General features: G+C 37.1%; 1 protein-coding gene across 1 annotated transcript in view; it reads right to left on the minus strand.

Annotated features, from left to right (window-relative positions):
* The window catches only part of myo16 (myosin XVI), a 95,485-nt gene extending 79,186 nt beyond the window's left edge, over window positions 1-16,299 (minus strand). Inside the window, exons 1-2 of the mRNA XM_055031731.1 lie at window positions 15,888-16,299; window positions 7,313-7,573 (exon numbers count right to left, since the gene is read on the minus strand). Of these exons, the coding sequence (XP_054887706.1) occupies window positions 7,313-7,573; window positions 15,888-15,915 (289 nt within the window). The 5' untranslated portion in view covers window positions 15,916-16,299. The remainder of the gene's footprint in view (window positions 1-7,312; window positions 7,574-15,887) is intronic.
* Between the last annotated feature and the right edge of the window lie 5,860 nt (window positions 16,300-22,159).

Below are 22,159 nucleotides of genomic sequence, written 5' to 3' on the forward strand. Positions count from 1 at the left end.
TGTGTAGTTTTTTTGTTAATTTTGAACTGAATAAAATTAATTCCACAAACACATTACTATACATAGATTGCATATCGACATTTTATAATTTTTAAATCACTCAATGGTAAATAATTGTTTAATACTTCATGAGAAACCAACCAATCACAGTCGACTAAATTATTGCTGTTTTTAGATTAATTTAAAACCAAAAAGCATCAAGAGTAAGTCAGCAATTAAATTAATCATCAGAAAAGATAGAAAAGTTTCTTGGAAATAAACAAAACCCACATTTGGAAAATTAGAGCTGTATTTTCCTGGTATCTGGTGTACATTTTGCAGTTTGCAGATACCGCGTTCTGTAAACAACTTCCTGAATCAGTATAAGCTGATTTTCGAACAGAAGTCTGTTGGCATTTGTCAGTGGATTTAAACCCAGAGGCACTTCAGCACTGGCTCAATAACAACTCAGTCTCTGTCTCTAAAATGTCGAAATGTAAAATGTTTTACCTTTTAGAATCAGAGTGACATTTGAAAAAAATCTGCTTGAGTTTTACAAACCACTATAGAACAAGAGAAAAGAAAAATCAAGGGCTGAGAGGTAAATATTGACCTTGATGTCCTTAAAAAGGAAAAGGGGATGAATTTCAGAAGTACAAATTGTTTTTGTTTCTAACTTTACCTACCATACAGTTGGAAAGAGTCCCTGAATGTGGTTTTAGGTTTCTAGAATCAGATGTTCATGTTTCTATTCCCTTATGAATATTTCACTTAAGTTCATTATGAAACACTTTACACTAATAACAACAAAATGAACTATAAATAAGCTAGATACTTATGTGATGAAGCCTTCACATTTTAGAGGATGCCTTCAGGGGAAATGTTGAAGACAAGAATGAAGGAGAAACGATAATGGGAATTCACTTTATAATAAAAACCTTTTATTATGTGTGTCTAAAAAATGAAAGGCAAGTTCTCAGATGACTTTCACCTAAATCCTGTACCGTATGCTCATAAATTGTAATGCATTGTAATGCATTGCTTCTTCGTATTACTCAATATCAGCAAGTTAATCCTTTACAATGGTTGAGACTGAAAATCAGCCCACAAAACTCTGATTTATCCATATATACAATAAACTTCTGTGGTACAAGGAAACTGCATTTAAGCATCATAATGTTTCCTTGACAGCAAAAAGGCAACGGCTTGACTCACCGCATCAGTTCTGGGAACCAGGGAGGATCAGAGACAAAATGATTGAAAGCACAACGACAAATAGGAAACACCAAGCAAATTGTGCTCCTGATAGCTTCTGGATAACTAATTTGCTCAAGTTAAACACGTAGCTAATAATAAAACGCAAGCTGCATTTCTCTCAGCAACATTTATAATTCTTAACCCTTTCATGTCAGGTGATTTTTGGTTTTACTCAAGACAAAAGCCTTATTCAACACTTTAGTCTTGAGTATAAGTTTCATGCATACGTAGACGTGGAACATGTAAGCTAACTCTTACTTTGAGGAAACCTGTTTGGAAACATGAAAGGCGTTTTCCTGGTAACCAACACTTCTAAAAAGCGATTTTAGGGTCAAGTTGATAAAAATGTAATTTGGTCAGAAAAAAGGGTGACTGAATTGGGAAGAGACTTCACTTGGAAAAAATGACTTCTCTGTTACTATGAGTGAAGGAGGGTCTATTGCAATGCAATAAAGTATATTATGATGTTGTACTGGCTCAGCTTTCCTATAAATATAGACATCTTTAATCCCAGAATGATGGTGATCTGAGCATTATCACTGTTTCCCAGGAGCCTGCACAGCCATTTATTTTTGCTTCCTCCTTCACCCCTTCTTTGAGTTTTTTTCCGTGTGCAGAGATCAGACGAAGCTGAGAGACAAACTGATAAATAAAACACTGTTAAATATCTGGGGGTTCACACTTCAGTCCACAACATCACAGCTTTGCAGACTTCATTTCCTCGAAAACAGCACTGCATTGCACATTTGGTACAATGGGAACTGACAGAACATTTCTTTGAAAATATACAAAATATTTCCTGAGAGAAAAAATAAAATTCTTCACATGGCAGTTCAATCTACTGTAATCTGCTAACCATGTTTGACAAAAAGAAAAAAATAATTTCCATCCTTAAATCATGTTTGTTTAACCTTTAACAAAATAACAGCTAAATATCACTGCAGATATGATTTGATGCACACTGTGCTCCTATTTCAGACATAATGTGTTACATTCTTATTAACTTTGTTTAATACTGCGTTTAAAACCAGCATAATGAATTTATAAACAATTATCAACAAAGCAGTGAGGCTTTTTCATGCTATTGCAAAAAGATAAACAAATAAAACCAAAACCATAATTATATATTTTTTATTAAGACAGACAGGAAAAGCATTGGGTTATTAATGCAGGGAGTCGGGCGCAGTCCCGCCAACAATACCTCTATTTGCTTTGCTCTTCATAAGAGGATAGAAATGCTTATGGCTGAAAAGCAAAGGTGATATATCTTACCAGTGGGGAAATATCTGAGTATGAAGCTCAGACAAATGTCAAATGGAAAGATATTAAATTCCGCTGTGTGAGCCTTATGAGCTTCTTTCTTTGTTGTTCCTTGATTTGTAAGTTGTTGTCACACTGTTTCCCATCATTTTGAAAAAGTGTTTGCTATGTGTTGCATATTATGAACACTTTCTTAATGTACGGAAGTCTTTTCCTTTGTCGTTGAAACAGAGGGCAGATATTGATATTCCAGGTAAGACTTGTTAAAAGTTATTTCATGAAGCTCTAACTAATTATTTTACATTTAAAAATGTACATTACAGGACACAAACATGCAGAAACCGTCACAGTCTGTTTGTTGAATAAGTTAATAACTTTGTAGCAAGAAGTGAGTTTAAATAGACTTGAGCTGCACTACATCAACAATAAGAAAACTTCTAAAAGCACTTTAACTGAGCCAACCCCAATTGTAAGACCTGATTAATTATTAACTCCCAGAATAGCATTTATCTTAATTATTCAGTTAAAGTAAGACTTAAACACTGAGTGCAAGTGCAGACAAAAGCTGCTGTTGCTTCACTCCGATTTCTGTGGGCATCTATCTGACTTTGATGCGGCTAAAAGACTAATTTGGGAAAACCAATTTCACCAAACGTCAAAATTCAGCTGAGACAATGCTTGTATGTGATAGATAGCAATGAAAGGAGATGAGGTTTGCAATGTTCCAATCCAGGCAAAAAGTGAGATATTATTTTTCATCCTAACACTGTAATGATCTCCCTCAGCTGATGCCTCCTGGTCTTTAGGCTCTATTTTTATGATTTAACTTTCCCCACTCCTCATTCCACTTTTTCACTTTTCTTTTAAAGTAAGACACAGAGAACTGTGTCTTACTTTCTGTATGACGAAAATGAGTAGAGAAAACAATTATGTGAATGACCCTGTTTGGTTTGGTAATGTTTCAAATTTTTTAACCGAAGAAAATATTCGGATCCAACCCAAATATTTATGAAGGACTTACTGCACATTTGTAAGATAATGTTTTACTTTTGGAAATAAACATGCTAATGAATACTTCCAAAAACTTCAAAAACAAACACAAATATAATATGCTTGATTATTATTCAGGATTCAGTAGATATCGAGGATATTTAGCAGATGAATTCATTTTCTGACATTTTGAAACTTCATTATTGCAGTTTATCATTTTTATCAGCAACGGTTCATGTAAATAAACTGCCTGTGGTCTCCCTGAGTAGCACTGGTACAGCATGATGCTGAACTGGCCTTGATATCCACAAATCAAACAAGAATGTTTGAATGATTATCTGTCATTGGTAATTATAATAACAAAAGCTGAACCAATGGTAAGCAAATTTACAGGCAACAAAACCATCCAGTAAGAGCATAGCCTCACTTTTTTTCTGCTAATGTGGCTCCGTATCTCACTCCCTCCTTTGTCCCCTCCTACTCAAAGTTCGACAGCAGGCATTTATGTCTGCGAGTTTGCTGGCAGCATGTTTGTCAACGCAACATTGACTGATGGTGAATTTACAAGTTAAAAACACTGAAATGAAGCTGGAAGCGGAGGGGTGCTGCTTTAGCATTAAGGGATATGACAGATACTCATTGGTTTATGAGTATCTGTAACCCTTCAATGTTCCTTCAAAACTCAGCATCATAACATTTTAGCATATCCTCAACAAAAAAAAACAAGAACACAGACAAAAATCATGTTTTTAGTGAAATGGTTCACACTGAAAATATAACATGATGGACTGATGAGGGATTATTACAGTAATATTTCAGTAAACATAACTAGAAAAAGTTCAGAGGGGTATAAAGATTAAAAAAAACAACAACATGACTATGGATACACACTTTAATTTATCTTCTTTAGCTTTACATTGATGGGTAACTTTTGAGTTACCTACCAACTTACTGCTATTTTGTTTTGATAATGACTCCGGTCCAAACAGGTTCCAAGATTCTGTCCCTAACGTTTCTACTGTAAGTCCACTGTTCACCTTGAACTCAAAGAAAAGTTCAGATAACAATCACATCGAATGTCAAATGGTACTAGACCAATACCAACATGATGCTTGGGCAACCAGGCGGAGGGTTAACCGATTCATGTTGAGCCAAGAAACCCGTTAGCAGTCTGGTCAATGCTGCAGCACACCAGCTGCTCACAGAAAGCCCATGAAACCCATAGACAGGCAGCCAGGGTGAAGAGATTAACACACTGACCTGCAAAGAGTGCTGGTGAGACACAAATATTTCCCGACAGCTGGGTAAATGACTGGCAGCCAGTGTCATAAACAAAAGAAAGGCACTGAACTTGGACAGAAATCAATGCCTTGCAAAGTGGAGCTTGAAGTCCTTTTGAATTTCACAAGTTTATTGACAAAATAATCTCATAAAAACTGCGCTGAGAGTGTTTTTAACAGCGAGTTCCATTGTACCAAGCTTGAGATGGAGGAAAAAGTAATACAGAAAAAAGTCTTGTTATCGTAGCAATAGGTAAATGAACAAATGAGCTCTCTCCACCAGAGTTCGGCATCTTGCTCTGCTCTTTTCTTCTGTCGTAAACCACTAAGAGTAAAAGTTGCTGCACAAAGTGGAGATGCAGCAATTCAGGCCTTTAGTTTTTGTTAAGCTCTGTCTTGCTTATTCAGATTCAGGCTGACGCGCATACAAACTCATTAGCATAATTTTAGCTTTAACTCCACAATTAAATGTGACAAACACTGAGAAAAACAAATCTACGAGTTTCTTGATAAAATTATTAGTTTTAATCCAACAGAAAATGAGCTGATTTCAAGATTATTCCCATTTATGAATCAAAGCACATCTTTGTGACCTTATTTGATTCTTAATAAGGATCAAATCTTGTTCTTGTTAAACAAGATAAGAATCTTGTTGAATAAGATCTTTATCTTATAAAAATCTTAATAAGATTCTTAAGAATCTTGGTGAAATTTGATATTGGTGATAAAATTTCACCAATATATTGGTGCTGAATTAATGCGTTTACAGATGGAAATAGTGAGAGTAGGTTCCATTTCCCTGGCTTCCTGATAAAATCTTGGAATAAGAATTTAACTGGAAAAAACACTAAATTAACTGTACAAATTACAGCTGATTGTCTGATTGACTTGATTTATGTTCATACCAACATGATTAAAGCAACAAAAGAACTGTTACATGTTATCTTGATAACTTTACCTTTATGTCTAAGTAAACTTATCAAGACTGCATGATTCGCAGAACAGCTTAGTATCGCAGAAATAAAGAAAATGCGATTGTTTTATCTGCAAAGGTGTTCTTCAAAATCACCTTCTCCTATCAACATCAGAAATCCTCCCTGCTCAGGTACTTTTGTCCTTGAGGACAGTTTGAACAAGGATAAAAGCTTGTTTCTGCTTTCCTCAGTTGAGTGGGCAGCTTCCAGCTGAACAAATTGGCTGAGCTGGAGTGAGCAGCTCTGTTTTGGCTCACAACTCCTGCATTAGTGTTGCCCGAGTCAGATGCAGTTTGTCACTCATTTGTCAACATGTGCACCCCTGCTTTCTAAATACTAGCAAGCATGCACACTCCTAAATACGCACAGTACTTTGCCACAGTTTTAGAGGCTTTTGGGCCTCTTTTCATTTTGGTACAATGCAATTATTGGCATGTTTAATGTTACGCCAGCAAAACGTTGGGCTAAATATAAAAATTAAAGGAAAAGGAAACATTAGTTTTTAATTTTTTTCTAGTAGAAACTTTAAAAGTATTTGATGGATTTGTTTTAATCCCCCTGAATCAAAATAGCTCCAGCTCAGTTATGTGTGAGTCAGAGTGTTGTTTTAGTCTTGTGGTTTTCAACAGCATTTGGTTGTGAAGCTAAAACATTGAGATATTAATGTTGGTTGTTGTCTGGCAGGGCGATGAACCCAGTTCCTCTCTGAAGCACTTTACATAGCTATATTAATCCATCAACTCTTATGATCCATCCTTTCCTTACATAATAAAGGCCCCACACTATTTTTGTGTCACTGTCATTTTTCACAATGGAGATGTCATGTTCAGGGTAATCTGAAATTTAACCCAACATGTTGAATTTTGGGTTAATCAAAGCTGATTCTTTGACATATTGCTATGTCCCTTTCATTGCTTGAGGTAAACTACAAAAGTTACTTATAGTGTGTTTTTCAATAATAACTTTTGTCTTGCCACTTCTTCATAAAAGACCAGATTCTCTTCTTTTATCATCACTTATCATTTTAGGTGGTAGGCCATGCATACTATTTAAATTTTTTGGATAATAATTTGAAAAGTAATCTGTGAAATATTCAAGGCTTAATATTTTATAACATAACACCAATTTAATCTTTTCTTTCTTGACTGGTCTCTTATGGTCTTCTTGATGCTATTTGATCACTAATGCTCTTGGTGTAGATCTATCACATAATTCTAACAAAATACATTTAAGTCTGTACTTATAGTGAGATAAAATGTGGAAATTATGTACTTATATAGCGCTTTATTCTCTCCAGAGGACTCGAGATTGCTTTATATTACATTCAGTCGCTCTGAAACTGATGGTGGTGAGCTATGTATGACAGAAACGAGGCTGGAATTCACCGGCACCACCAGGCCCTCCGACCACCACCAGAAGTCAAGGTAGATGAAGTGTCTTGTCCAAGGACACACCTGAGACAAACGGTGCGAGGTTTCGAATCTGCAACCCACCGGTTACAAAACGAACCCCACCGTCGGCCGGTATTCAAGAGGTATCAATGCTGAGGCTGTACCATGTGGACACACACACCTTCTTTGTCATCATGGCGGATGATAGCGTCTTGGATGACATCAGATTGCCTGAAGCGGATGCGGTACTTCTTGGATGGGGCTCGAACTTTGACTCCACCTTGCTGCCGCTGTAGGTTCTTTTCCCTCTCGTAATATGCCCTTATTTGGTCACAGCGCATTCTTCTGACCAGCCGCTGGCGCTGGCCAATCGGGAGAGACTCCAGCAGACACTGGTCTATCTCCATGTTCTGACGGAAAACGTTACATAGCTGGAAACAACCTAATGAGAAAAAAAGAGAAAAGAGAGAAAGTAAGGCTTTTGTTTAGGCATTGAACATGACAGATATTCACGAAACTGTTGATATTTTTTATGGCTGAAATGATTCCTCGAATGATTCAAGTACGTCGATTATTAATATTCCTTAAGAAAAATTTATCTGCCTCTAAGCTTCATCAAATTATATTTTATCAAGTAGCGCACCGTATTCCGGCCAGAACATTATTTGTGGTGGGCAGCGCTCTCACTTCAGCCTATGAACAAAGAAGGAAGAAAGGCCAGTCATATGAAAGCACCTCTATCCAAGGTGTTAACTCAACAGTTTGACAGGGAGCCGATGAGAAAAAAGCTTGTTTGAGATAAAACACTGTGAGGATCACCTCTAGGTAGGGCTGTACATCTGCGTTATTGTTTAGGTGTTCAAATATCAGTGTCAGCAGGTGGCCTGTTATGTGTGGGCAACCACTTAGCATATTTACTGTGAAACATATTTGCTGTCTGTTTGGCCTGAGATGGGTTGAGTGAGGCATTTCAGTGTTTTATGGTTTGTTTTCTCTAATCCCAACAGTGTTATGATTCTACTGACTGTGCATGATCTCCCTGTTGCTCAGTGAAAGCGATTACATGATGAGCAGCTGGTGAGACTGTAATGCCTGAATCATTAGCAGGTACAGCAGATGGGTTAAGAGTGAGATGACAATAAAAGTTTTTGGAAATACTGGAGGAACGTGGATATATTGGGGGGGAAAAAAAACATTACTTAGTGTTGAAATTGAACTGATTGTTTATGGATACTAATTAGCCATCACAATAAACACTGACAGGTGGAGCAAAAACATTAAAGAGAGACCTGGCAGAGTCTACAAGATATCATAAAGTAAGAAATAACTTCCTAGGTAATGTGCTGAGACCAAAAAAATTGGTCAGTAAAATAATTAAACAATGGTAACATGAGGAAAATAGCCACATTAATTTCTAGCACATGCTCAGAACTTGTGCTGGTTTGAAATTCTCAGACTGATAACCTTTCATAAAAATGCAGTGGTTTCAAGAGAACAGCATAAAAAAAACATCTAAAACAATTCATGAGGTGGTCTGTATTGATTTTATTGAAATCAACTTGCCAGGAAGCTTATAGTTTGCTGACTGCAGCTTTATAACCCCTGCATTTTCATTAGAGTGGAGGTGTTGCACATTTAATCTCCATGCAATTACTGTCAGTGTTTTGGGGACTGAAAATATTTCCAAATAGAGAAAATCTGTTTTTCTTGTAAGGAAGGTTAAAGTAGAGAATCCTACTTTCAGCCAACCGACTCAAAATGTGCAGAAGGTTTAAGGGTTAGGATTACCAAACACTGCTGCTGCTGCCAGTCCTTTACAGACTCTGATGAATCAAAGCAGGGAATGGATTGACAAACCTTCCTGTATCTAACTCTCACTCGACCGAGAGCTTGGTCCAGCTACAAACTTGCAGTTAAAAGATCTGCTACTTGACAGCTGGACGACAGAAACCACAGTAGCAAAATGAGGGCTTAATATTAGACAGGTGGTGATATTGCTATGTTTGATCAGTGTATACACAGGGTGCCAGCTGCAGCTCATAGCCCAACTATGACAAATTCAGGTCAGAGCCAACCCAGAGGAGAGGACAGGGAAAATATGTGAATGAAGACGTCTTTGCAGAGACACAGCATGTCATGTTTTCTTTGTGACTCACCAAGTTGCCCGACTTCACCCTGTTATTGCAATATCTTATTCTTTTTCCATAAAGCTCTCTCTCCTGCTTCTTTGTTCCTGAATCTTATTATGCTTCACTCCTTGGAGCATTTTAGACTCTTCACTGTCTGTGTCTGAGAACGCAGTAACTATTTTCTATTATCTCGTTCTTTCAGCCTGCTCATCGGGTCAAAGGTTTGGAATCTGGGGCATTTTTGAAGCACAGCACGTTGTCCAGCCACATGCGTTTGTTTCCCACTACTGCATCATCTTTTCATATGGCCCTGTTGTGCAACATTCTTGGTATTTTGTCTGTCACAAACTTTTAATTTAAGTCTAGTCTAAAGTAAGAGATGAGAGTCATTTTAAATATTTGTTTAAACAAATATAAAATAAAATTATTAAAAACAAATACTAAAATAAAAATTATTAAAATTTTTATTTTAGTCCATCAGTGCACCTTATGAATTATAAAAAGTTAAGGCAAGATCAAATAAACTTTTTAGAAAACTACACTCGTAAAATATGTCATGCAGGTATTTATTTGTACTGAAAAATTATAAGAAGCAGTGTTACTGTAACTTTATTGCGTGAGTTCATTGTGAAACCTGATCATTATTCTACGGTACATTTCCCTTTCGTCCAATTGGTATTTGATACTCTTATGTGTTCTTGCATTATAAGAAATGGTACCATTTACTGAAAATGTCCATAGATATCAAAGTTAAATATTAGAGCAAATTAAAATATGTCCCCAAAAGTCCTCAAACAGATGTGAGTGTTGCTCCTTTGTGTACACGGCACACATTGTGCAGCTGTTCTTTTACATTCATATGGACTGAAAAGTGTTTTGTGGAGATCTTTATCAGGCCATCTTCACTGACAAAAGGACTGGCTTTCCATCCGCCTTTTTCTTGTTTGATAAGCATCTACATATTGACTCAAACACCTGCCCTCTCAACCCTTGTGCACACACACACACACACACACACACACACACACACACACACACACACACACACACACACACACACACACACACACACACACACACACACACACACACACACACACCCACACACACACCCACACACAAGCACACGCGCACGCACAGACACGCACCCACAAAACCAGACAATACATCAGTGCCATCTGGCCTGCTTAGACTGTGAAAAAAAAGCTGTTTTGTATTCAGGCACCAAACAGAAGTGTGTGTAAGAAGGTAAAGCTCATCATTTCACCAGATTCTCTAACTGTTGCTTGTCACTCAGAACAAACACAAATACACACACATAATGCAAAATCTTTTAAAATCCTTTCAGTAGTTATATGATCTGTGATCAATGACAGATCCTTAATTACAATAATAAAATTTTCACTTCAACAATCCTTCATAGACGGTGGATGAACTGCAAAACGTTTGTGAAAAAAGTTTCACAATTCATAGCTTGCTTTTTGGTGTGGAAACCATGAATTTACAAGAAATCAAAGATAAAGAAAGCAGCATAGTAGAATAGTGTACAAAATCCTGAAATAATACAATGTTTTTGTGATGCATAATAATAAATTATCTAAAATCTTTAATATTATGCATACTCTGTAAAATTAAACTAAAACACAAATTCTAAAGAGAAATTTTAAAAATAAGCAGAAGCATCAACAACAGTTGCATACAAGTGCCCACTGTTAGACCAGTGGCTTGTTGAAGCAACTTTTGATCCAGTTAAAGAATCAGCCTCCTTTAGGGCACACATACAATTAAATATGTAAAATCTGATTAACGGATGATGAAGTTTATTTTGTTGATATTTGCTCACTTGCATGCTTTGGCTAAAGGCAGGAGAAGGGTACAAACCGAATAATATACACTTTTATGAATATCACAAGTGTCAACAAAAACTGTATGCTTCTCCCAGTTTGATAAAAAGACAGAAGACAACAGCAACATTGAAGGACCTACGGGACCTTTAAAGACGTAGCATTATGTGTTTTCCAGGCACATAATGCTACGTCATAGCATAATTAAGTTTGCTATGCTGTTTTGTATTCAGGTATTTATATTAAATGTGACTTAAAAGAAATTTTACTTCCTGATTTAACGCCTTGAAATTGGGATTCTGTCTAAAAAGTCCTGTTCCACCCCTATAAGGTGCTACTAGGTCCAACCAGGCATTTTGGACAGCCAAATGGTTGCCATGAGAAATTAAAGAATATCTAAAATATGTATGAAAGAATCAAGGCAAAGCTAAAGGTATGTTTTTGATACGGGAATAACATTATTAACATGATGTAAGGCTCAAAAAAGTCAATTTTATATTATTCTGCCCCTTGAAGACAAGTATTTGTGTTTTATATGTAACAGAAGCCTCTTTCACAAAACATTTCCATCATCAGCCTCCAAAGCTTAGCCAATCTTTGGTCTTCCTCTGATGTTTTATAAATTACAAATCAGGCGGGAAATATTCAGCGTGAGCTTTCAAAAACCAAGGAAGCAATGAAACAAAGGGGATAAAGTATAAATGAGTTTGTTATTGATATAGTACATGACACATAATGCGGTTTAGACATCTTCATTTCTAAAAAATTTAACACAATGGCATGTCACAGACTCATTTTTTTTAAAGTTCAAGTTTCACTTGAACTTACCTACAGTAGTAGGTAATATGCTAAATCCAATATTATGTTCTGTCTTCGCATACCTTACCTTAATGGCAAAAAACAATGTGCCAAAAATGTGCAGCGGAAAGGCAGTCTGCTGCATCACCAACACTCTAACACTTCTTTACTCCTGCCCCAGTCAGCTGTTTTTGGGATGCTTTGCAAGCAGGGATGTAATAGTGGTTCACTTCAACTGCTCACCTTAAAAACAGCCTGCTCACTATGAATCACGGTGGAGGAACTATTATGGTCTAGTGTAATTTTAAAAAAAAAAACATAAAATTTTGTTTTTTAGCTTATAAAGGTATCACCAATCAAATTGGTTTAAAAAAAACAATCTATTTAGCATGGTCTAAATACTAAATCTGATGGAAAATCTGTGGAGGAAGCTGGTATTAGAAGATGTCTGCACCATGCAAGAGATTTTGAGATTTTTTTGCAAGATAATGTCATCAAATATTTCCAAACCTACATCTGATGTGCTGACAGACCCCTACTAGAAAGTCAGAATACTGAAATCAAATCAAAAATGCTTAAAGTATTAGTTTAAAGGTATGTGTAGTGATAGTCTTGCATTATTCACCCTAACTAAAAAAAATTTTGAAATGCATTTGTGAATAATCCATCTAATTACTGATGTAGCAAACCCTGTCAGAATGGTCTTCAAAGTATGAGTTAGAAAAAAAGTGGAAAGTCTACTTAAAGGTCTAAGTAGTATTAAACAGAATCAAAGGAATCTTACAAAAAAAGACATTTGCATAAAGGTGTACATGTCTTCTTCAGCAGTTGATATTCTTATATTTACTCCACAGTGGAAGATATTCTGCAGGAGACTCTCCCAGCCTGAGTTACGATAGATATCTGCTCTGAGCATAGAGGAGGCAAGATATGATACAAAAAGCTCAATATGAGAATCCTTGTTTCCCGAACGATGCTGCTTGTGGTTATGCTACAATTTTAACATCGGCAGATCAGACAGTTCTCTCTCAAGGGACGCATTTTGACATTTTGTCACTGAAAGTGGGGGAAAGGTCTCGTGAATATAATATAGATACTGTACCATATTTTCAAGCCAATCTCACACTTATAAAATAAAATGAGTGTGAGATTAGACTGAAACCAAAACCAACAAAGGAGTTGGTACACAAATAAAAGCTATTGCATAATTCTTGTAATTGCTCTATTTGCAGAGGTGAAAAGGTAAGACGAAAAGGTAAGATGTATTGTAAATATTCTAGAACCAATACAAATTCAATACTTCTTTTAACTTTTGTAAAAAACAAACAAACAAAAAAAATCATGTTACATTTGGTTCCTAAGAGTTGGTGCAGTACTAAATCGGCATTGTCAGCCATAAGACATGAAATAATGTCCTAGTTTCCATCTTATGCTTTATGCTGGTATTTTTCTTGATTTAGCTTCTTATACTGGACTGCATCCTTCACTGTTAGACCCACACAGGCACCATTTATTAAACAGGCCTTTCAAGGATACAGCTACATAATCCTTTAGCCTCCCTGCATATAACAAACCACATGTAAGAAGACACATTGGTGCGAATATGACTCATGCACGGCACATTATGCAAATGGTTTAGATTTAGCCAACTAAAACTAGCACACAAAGATGATGACAGCAGAAGCTACATTGCATTTTTACTAAAGATATTAATATTAAATGCATGGTTTAAACAGTTTCTTCTGAGCTTCAAGATGCAACATTATCTGTCCTGTCAAATTAGACATGAACTGCTGTATGCATTGATTCCCTTTATGTTTTGGGTTCTGATCACCTAAACATATTAAATTGTGACCTGTTTGGACTCATTCAGAACAATGAGTGGCGTGAAATTTCACAATACACTCTAGAACAAAATCTTTAAATTGCATAAGAATTTTTTATTATTGTTTGCACGTCACACTGCTGGCTGGTAAGCTATTTGTTAAAAGAAGAAATTGGTGCAAGAGACAAAGGAGTAGGAAATTCCTTTGCATTCAATTACATTTAATCTAAAAAAAAAAATCAGTGGACCTTGACAATTAGCAAAAACTCACCAAAATCAGAACTAAAATAACAAGAACTCCACATATCTTACTGTTCATATAAAACATTGTCTGAAGTCTGCTTCAAACACAGCCAACAATGAACAAGTTGTGGTAAAGGATCATCATGGACAATAAAAGTACATCAATAGTGCTGTAGTGGATGAAATGCTTAACTTGAGGTGATTCACCCATTTAATTTCTGCTCAGGGTTTTATACATCTGGTAGAGTTTCAATCATGAGTCTGACAGTGGCAAAATCCTGCAGCGAGGATGTTTTTCTTCATCAACAGGGAAACTGGTTTGAGTTTAGACAAAAGCTGGGAGGCTGGGACAGAGGTTCACCTTCACACATAAAGCCAGAACCGCATTATTAGGATGGTTTGATTTAAAGCTCATTCACGTGTTCGCTTGGCTCAGTCGAACTCCAAACCTCAATTCAAATTCTTTGAAGACTTTAAAGCGCTTCACCCAGTCAAAGCTTGATTATTTTGCAAAAAAGAAAGAAAAAAAACATAAATCCCCAGATATGCAAAGCTAGTAGGGAGATGGGTAAAAGAACAAAAAGGGCCACAACAAATGATTTCATCAAGGGATTCAGAGTAAATGATGCAGACAATTCTTTTCAGATTATTTATGTATAATTAATGTATAATTCTTCTTCCATTTCAAAATTAGGTGCTGCTTTATGGTGACAGATTGTGGAACAAATCAAGTCATTTGAATACATTTGTAAGTATTGGAAGTTCTGTTTATTTAAAAGCAAACTGTACAAATTCTCATAACATGCTTTTGGACTGAAGTTTGTCCAATTTTTTCTTCAAAAGTCTCAAATGTGAAGATGGTCTGCACAAAGTGATCACACAATGACAGTTTCTGTTGTGTGATGAGAGCCTGAGGACTTATGAATATAATATAAATGTGAGAGAAAGACTGATAGGAAGTAGAACTGGAAGAATTGGAGCAAAATAGAAGGAAGGTTCATCCAGACAGAGAGAAAGCAAGAGCTGTCTTCCCCTGCCATCCCATCTCCAGGCTATCAGTTATTGATTACATGTAGAACAAATAGGCTCCAGCTTATAACACAGACAGCGGCATGGGACACTGTATTGTGGAAAACTGCAGACATGCACATTTGAAAAACAAACCATTTATACACAAGAGAATAAGAGGGATGGCTTAAGGTGAGAGACAAGTAGGGGTAGTGCCTTTGAAGTAATGGAGGAAGGTTGGAGGGGCTTAAACTGCATCACCTTGGTTATAGAGCTCATTTATTACCTTCTCTCCTCCTTTTTTCCTGCCATTATAACTCAAACTCCTCACTGTCCTCACATTCCTCTCTGAGCCTGCTTGTCAGTCCTCTGCAACATTTTGACACATTACACAATGTCACTCATCCCATTTTCATCTCTCTTTTTTTTAAATCGTTGCCTTTCTGTCTCTCCTTCCAGTGCGACCCCGAGTCTCCCTCCATCTGTCCTTCTCTCTGACTGAAACGATCCTGTCTCCGCATTGGTCTGTCTGTGGTTCATGAACATACCAGACACTCATGGGTTCTGCAGCTCTGCAGTTCCATTTCATCTTTCTTCCCTTCTGCCGCTACCTGCCGCATTCACTGGTCAACTTTTTACATCTGCAGCGGCTCCTCTGCAGCATGCTCACACACCCACTTACAGCACACATACACACTATCCAAAGACACAAAAATGCTCATTGGAAGTTCAGACTGTGCTTCCTTGACAAGAGGATGACCACAATTTGCTGCATAATTATCATAAATTTAAGCATATGAATTATTAACATAAGGCCAGCAGTAAAAATACAGAGAGACTATACAAAATAGAAAATCCAACAGAATTGGCATTAGGTGCACAAGAAAGGTTCTCTGAATGGCTACTTACAACATTTGATGAAATGGTAGTGAGACATTTCTGCGTTGGTCAAGCAGGCAGAAAGGAAGGTCGGAAGTCAGTGAGTCAGGCAGATTTTAGGCAGCCACAGGTCTCAGAAAAAACTAACTAATGCAGAGCTCGTAACCGGCACTATGCATTATTAATCTAGTTTCTTCCATGCTATCCAAACTCCGGCTCCTCTGTTTGCATTATTCACCAATTCCAGCAGCAGTAGCAGCAGCAGCTCCGGTTGCAGCTCATGCAGCCTCTACATGCACACAGTCTAAGACCGGCACGCGTTCACGCAGACATACACTCATTCCCACACAGCCATACAGTACAACCCCTCTATCAACCCGTCAGCAACAGGGAGCTGCGGCTGCCTCTGCCTCCTCTCGCCCACAGCCAGATAACAGGCTGCAAGACGTCTTCCCTGCCATAGCCAACGCACGTGTTCCACTGGCGTCACTGACAGACAGCCGGTTCATCCCTCCTCCGGCTCAACACACCCCCATGACGCAATGCTTCTTGCCTCCTTACACTCCCACTCTCCTGGTCTCGTTTTCCCCTCAATACACATTTGCATATGCATCGGCATACTATTGCACTCTTCATTTTCAGCTAAAAAAAAAAAAAAAAGCAGAGGTGGATTTATTTATGTGGGTTCTAACAGGAGAGATAGTTAAAAAAAAAGAGCAGGCATAACAGAAGGGAAAATGGAAGGAGAGACACAGTAGAGGGAGCAGGAGACAGATAATCAAGTGAAAGAAGGATTCCTAGAGAGGTGGAGCGTTAAACCTGACAGAATGATGGCTATAGCCAGAGAGAGCAGAGGCTGCTGCAGTGCGGCTTCTGGCGTAATGACAGGTTAAATGCTCAACAATGATTTGGAAACTTGCCAAATTAACTATGTGTAGCACAGTAAAAGACAGTGTGCCATAATGGTACGACTTGACAGCTGCACATCAATACATAGACAAATGTGATTGTCAGGATGTACAAATGCATGGCATAAGAAATCTGAGACTGTTATATTATTGTAAAACACTGTGATGACGACATCATTAGTAATAATTCTGCATTTATTTTACTCCTAAATCAGAAAGGTGAAAATATATGTAATAAACTTAGATTGAATTTAGCAGAATGGTGATTTTTCAAGGCTTGAGATCCTTCTCATCTAATTCACAAATGTAAAAAAATCCAAATAAATCCAGTTTGTTTGGAAACTCAGTTTGAATGAATTGCATTTTTTTCTGTCCTTCAAAACAAGGTCACTTAAATGCAGATTTAGATGCATTTATTTTGTCCAGTCTATAACTTTGTTTTTCTCTTCATTTGCTGGATTTTTCCTGTAGTTTTGTTGCATCTTATTTTTAAGAAAATCACATTGTGTTGCCCTAGATGCTAATGGAAATGCCTCTATAAATAAAGACTAACTTACTGATTAATTGAGAAAGAGATGGATGAGAATCAAACAATTTGGTCACATGGCTAAAGACGGATTATGATACACATTTGGTGCTCGCCTGTCTAGAGGTAATAACAAATTCAGTCTTCTGCGAGACATTCTAAAGCCACAGGTTCACCAGTGCTGTCAAACATCAGCATGAGAAGATGGAATAAACTTCCAAGGAGAACTGGTGAGGTTCCCTATAATGACAGGGAAAGGAGGAGAGCAGCAGAGCGAGATTTAAAGGGAATGCAGTATAAACTGAGGAGCTGCTGCATGTGTGTAAAAAGTCTGGATGCTCAAGTAATTCCTGTCACAGGAAATCAGGTCAGAGGTACTATCCATTGCATTTGCTCTACAAATGCAACATCTACTTGCTAAAACCAGCTGCCAGATTTTAGTATGCAATGTTTATTTGTGGTTGGTTTTTCCTACAGTGATAACTTAATCAGTCACACAGCCAGAGTCCTGCAAACGGCACACTCATTTACACCTCTAATGCCCTTGCAGTATTTTTAAGCAAGGGTAACAGAACGTCTGCCGCATTAAGGCTTCCCCATGGCATCCAGACCTCGCAGCACAAGCTCTGACAGTGAAATGTCAACCTTTCCCTTCTCAATCCAAATCCAGCAGTTGCTTGTGAAATCTTTATAGGGTTAGCCTCGGCAAAAATATGACATTTAGATACCACAACAAGAGACGGTGACATGCTTGAACACAGAGACAACAGGTAAAACAAGGTCTTAGTGTGAGACATCCTGCTGCTAGGCAGGTGCTCTGTGAATGTAACAACAGCAAGATAATGGGTTGATGTCGCGTTCCAACAACTCCCACCTCTCTGCAGTTACAACTAGGTCAAGCACCTGAGCAGGGAAGTAGATAGAGGGCATGCACAGAGTGAAGAAAATTAAGCGAATACGCAGTAGGACTCCATCATGCATGGCTGCTTTTTAAAATAAAAAGGTAACAATCGCTGATGACACTTTTCAAAAATATATAAATTCAAAGAACAACATATTTATCCACATTTTCTTGTTCTGTTGCAGCACTATATGTCACCATCTTAGATTTTTTTCTATTGTCACTGAATGTCTTAAAGCTTAATCAGAAATACTCGTCTTTTACTTGGTAAATGTATTTTGAGTTGATAAACTAAGTCCTGATTAATAAAAATGTATAGAAATATATACATTTCTATATGGGGAGAGTGCTTTATCTGTACAGAAATTGAAAATGCAATTTCCCTTTCATCAAAAGGTGCATTTTTTTCAAATCACATTCCAGTTTTAGATGAAAGAAGATGAAGCAAAGGTTAAATTATGAAGGTAAAAAATCAAAGCATGTTTATGAACTTGGTTGTAATATTGAGAACTTTCATGACGAGTTAAAAATAACATATTTTAACATGTCATGAAAAACAAACATTTGAGGAATTGTTGGCTTTATATGACAAATTATTGGTTCTTCTGGTCATTCTGAAAATCACTTTTCAGAAATCCTTTTTATTCCAAAACAGAAAAAAAAAACTTGATTGCAACTACTACAAGTCACTATAGCACATGACCCCAATTTCCATACATAAATAATAAATAAAGCATTTCATCTTTAGGCAAACTACTATAACTTCAGTTTGTGTGCTGTAGCTACATGTCTGGATGAACTATCAGCTGCAAAATACACAGACAAAAAGATATACAAGAATGAAGAGGTATTGCTGAATATTTAAAAAAATGTTGATAGAAATCCTGTCAGCATTGATAAATGTCATATAAATAATGCTTTAACATTACCACGCTGTGCATTTGACACCATACCATGTAAAATATTTGCACACATGCACCTCAGCTACAGAATTATCACACCTGGGATTCAAGTATCCCAGATATGACCTAATAATAACATTACGTAATCTGATGCAACACTATTGAAAGCCTTTGCTCAACCTGCATGCTGGATACTTGTTCTGACGGCACCTAATCTAAGCATTGACTGACTCAAGTGTGAATGGTAACATGGATTTTGTTTGGGTTACAGCTGAAGAAAGAAATCTTGGACTCGTGTGCATAAGATCAGCTGTGTTTTGTGCTATCTTTGACAAGTGCATCTCATTTAACTCCTATTTTAAACTTATGTGGAACTAGCTTCCAGCTTTTGTCTGTGAGGCAGACATACTCTCTACTTACAACCAAAATTAAAACTTTGACTCAGGTTATGTTGAACTATCTGTGTACATATGCTGAAATATGCTTAGGTTCCTGGAGGACAAACTGACCATTTTCACTGTTACTTTTTGATTAAACTTTTCTCTTTAAAAGGAGTCACATTTGGACTGGTGTTCTGTGAAGCGTTTGCACCTTCTTGGAAGGGATCATTTGCTAAAATATTGCTACAAGTAATATTATGTTTCTTTGTTGTACACTTGGTCCTGTCTTTTTCACAGAAGTTCACAGTTTACTGTTCCTCTGCGTACATTCACTCAGCAACAACTGATGTTAACAGATGATAGCTGCTAGATTTGATAGATGGGAAACATTTCACCAATTTGAATAATAAACTGAACTTGACTGCATTATTTGAACAACTGGAAAGGAGTTGAAATGTAAGTAACTTAAATCATTTTTATTTGTTTTTGCTGGTGCTTCTGTGGACTGAGTTATTGCTTGGATGAAGGAGTGCTATGAGCAACATAATAATATCTAAATCAATATAAATATTTGAAATTAGATGAATAAATACTAATGTGTTAAACTTCCCTTGGAATTTTAGCCCAAATTAAACAAGGCAATAAGCAACCTAATATTAATAAATAACTAAGAAATGTAATAGATTAAATAAGTTAAATAAAGACGTATGTATCAACACCACAAAAATCTGAATTCCTCTGTTTTTTTGTGTGTTTTTTTTACAGTTCAGGACTCAGCGGTCAACGAAAGACATAAGGAAATGACAAAGCGGTAACATCTGCACTGGTAATTGCTTGAAGATCAGGATGGTGATTGAGCCCATTTATCTTTGCTGGTCAGGAAAAATAAGAAATCACAGCGGCATTACAAAAGAGGAGAGAAAGACGTCAGAGTCAGGAGAAATTAGAAAGACAAATGAAGAAAATTAATAATTGAAACATCCAGACAAGACTGAGGAGAGCTGTAACAATAACTTATGAGTTCATTTCTCTCTTTTCTTTTTCTTCTTTTATCTACAATGCATCTAACTTTCTTCCATATGGATCCATTCTTTTTTTTAATTGCTTCGTGCTGAAAGAGAGTTCAGCTCTTGTTTGGCATTTGTCTGTCTTTTACTTCTCGCTCCCGGCTTTAAAATGCAGGCAAAAAAGACAACACTTGAGCACAAAAGACACATGCAAGCCTCAGCAGGAGACAATCAATACCCATGACAAAAAAGAGAAGAAGAAGAATAGCACAAGCCACCGCAACAGCTTTGAGTCAAGCAGTTCCCAGTAAAGAGACAGCATCCTCCTACTCAATGATTGTGTTCCCTGATGACTGAGGATGAAACCGATGACCACTGGCAGACACACAAACACTGTTCCAGTGAGTCACAGTCAGCCGACAGACTTGTGCACAGTTGGCTCCAAACACTAGCCCACATTACCACTCAGCTTATGCTCACAAGCTTTACAGAGCTCCTCAAAAAGTCGAGCACCAATCATCAGTAAGACGCCTCTTCTGTTGTTCTTTTGAGCAAATGTGCGCAATGACATTCTGTGCTGTTCCATCTCTCACAGACATTTGTCATCATTGCTCTCAACCATTACTTCTGGCTTTGCAGAAGTAATTTCCAGAAGCAAAAACATGAAATAATGGAGGCAGAGGGAAAACAAAACTTGAAAAATGATGTGTGTAATAAGACAAGCTGGGGTGATTTTGACAGAAAAACATTTCACAGTTTGCACCATGCTCCTATTTATCTGGTGAGGGCAACAGAAAGAAAATGTTGAGATGTCTTCAAAATGCTAATTATCAATGTAGCATTGAGAAAATCCATTTCCAAAACAACTGTTATGGATTCCAGATATAATTATATTGTTCCTGATGTTATTTCTTTGGTTGCTCGAGTCTTCATAAATCTACTATGTGATTGTGTGTTGGTCTGTGATAAACCTATTTCACATTACAGAAGTGGGACATGGACTTGTCAATATGAATTAGGCCAAATTTGCAATGTTCTTTTTGCAACAAATGTTGCAAAATAAATCTATTTTTGTATGTGGGATAATATCTTCTTCACAGAACCCCAGTTAAAAACAAACTTGTACTAATATAAACTTCTGCTACAAGTGTATTCTGTGGATAATGTATCCATCGGTCTACTTATTTACACTTCCTGTGTCACAGCGCAGTCAGTGCTTGTGTAGGCATTTTAACCCTCTATGACAATTTCTCAAAAAACTCTAATACAGTAAGTAATCAAAAAGAGAAAGAGGCCAAATGGGAAAAAACATTGAGGCATACATCAAAATTTATTACAAAACCAAACATGCTCAGAAGCTCTAAAGTGCATTGGCCTAGATCCAGCATCACATTATTACTTACCACATTAAAGGGGAAAAAACACAAAACTTTGATGGATTGCTTGCTGCCATAGGGAAGTTTTGTGCTCTGACAAAATAAAAGTCTGAGTCTCTTCCATTGCTCTACACTACTGACTGGAATGCCCCCAGTGATTCTGCCTAAAAGCTGGCATCCATGCACTCAACTGAGCACTTAAACAGAGACATGCCAGCACAGCTTTAAATGGTCTGCCCTCAAAACTTTTCACTTCACTGGTCCCTCTTTTAAATATACCATGGACAAGAAGTTTCTTGGAG

This window comes from Poeciliopsis prolifica, unplaced genomic scaffold (assembly GCF_027474105.1).
Source record: "Poeciliopsis prolifica strain line A6 unplaced genomic scaffold, Auburn_PproV2 SCAFFOLD007, whole genome shotgun sequence".
In the NCBI taxonomy this organism is placed as follows: Eukaryota; Metazoa; Chordata; class Actinopteri; order Cyprinodontiformes; family Poeciliidae; genus Poeciliopsis; species Poeciliopsis prolifica.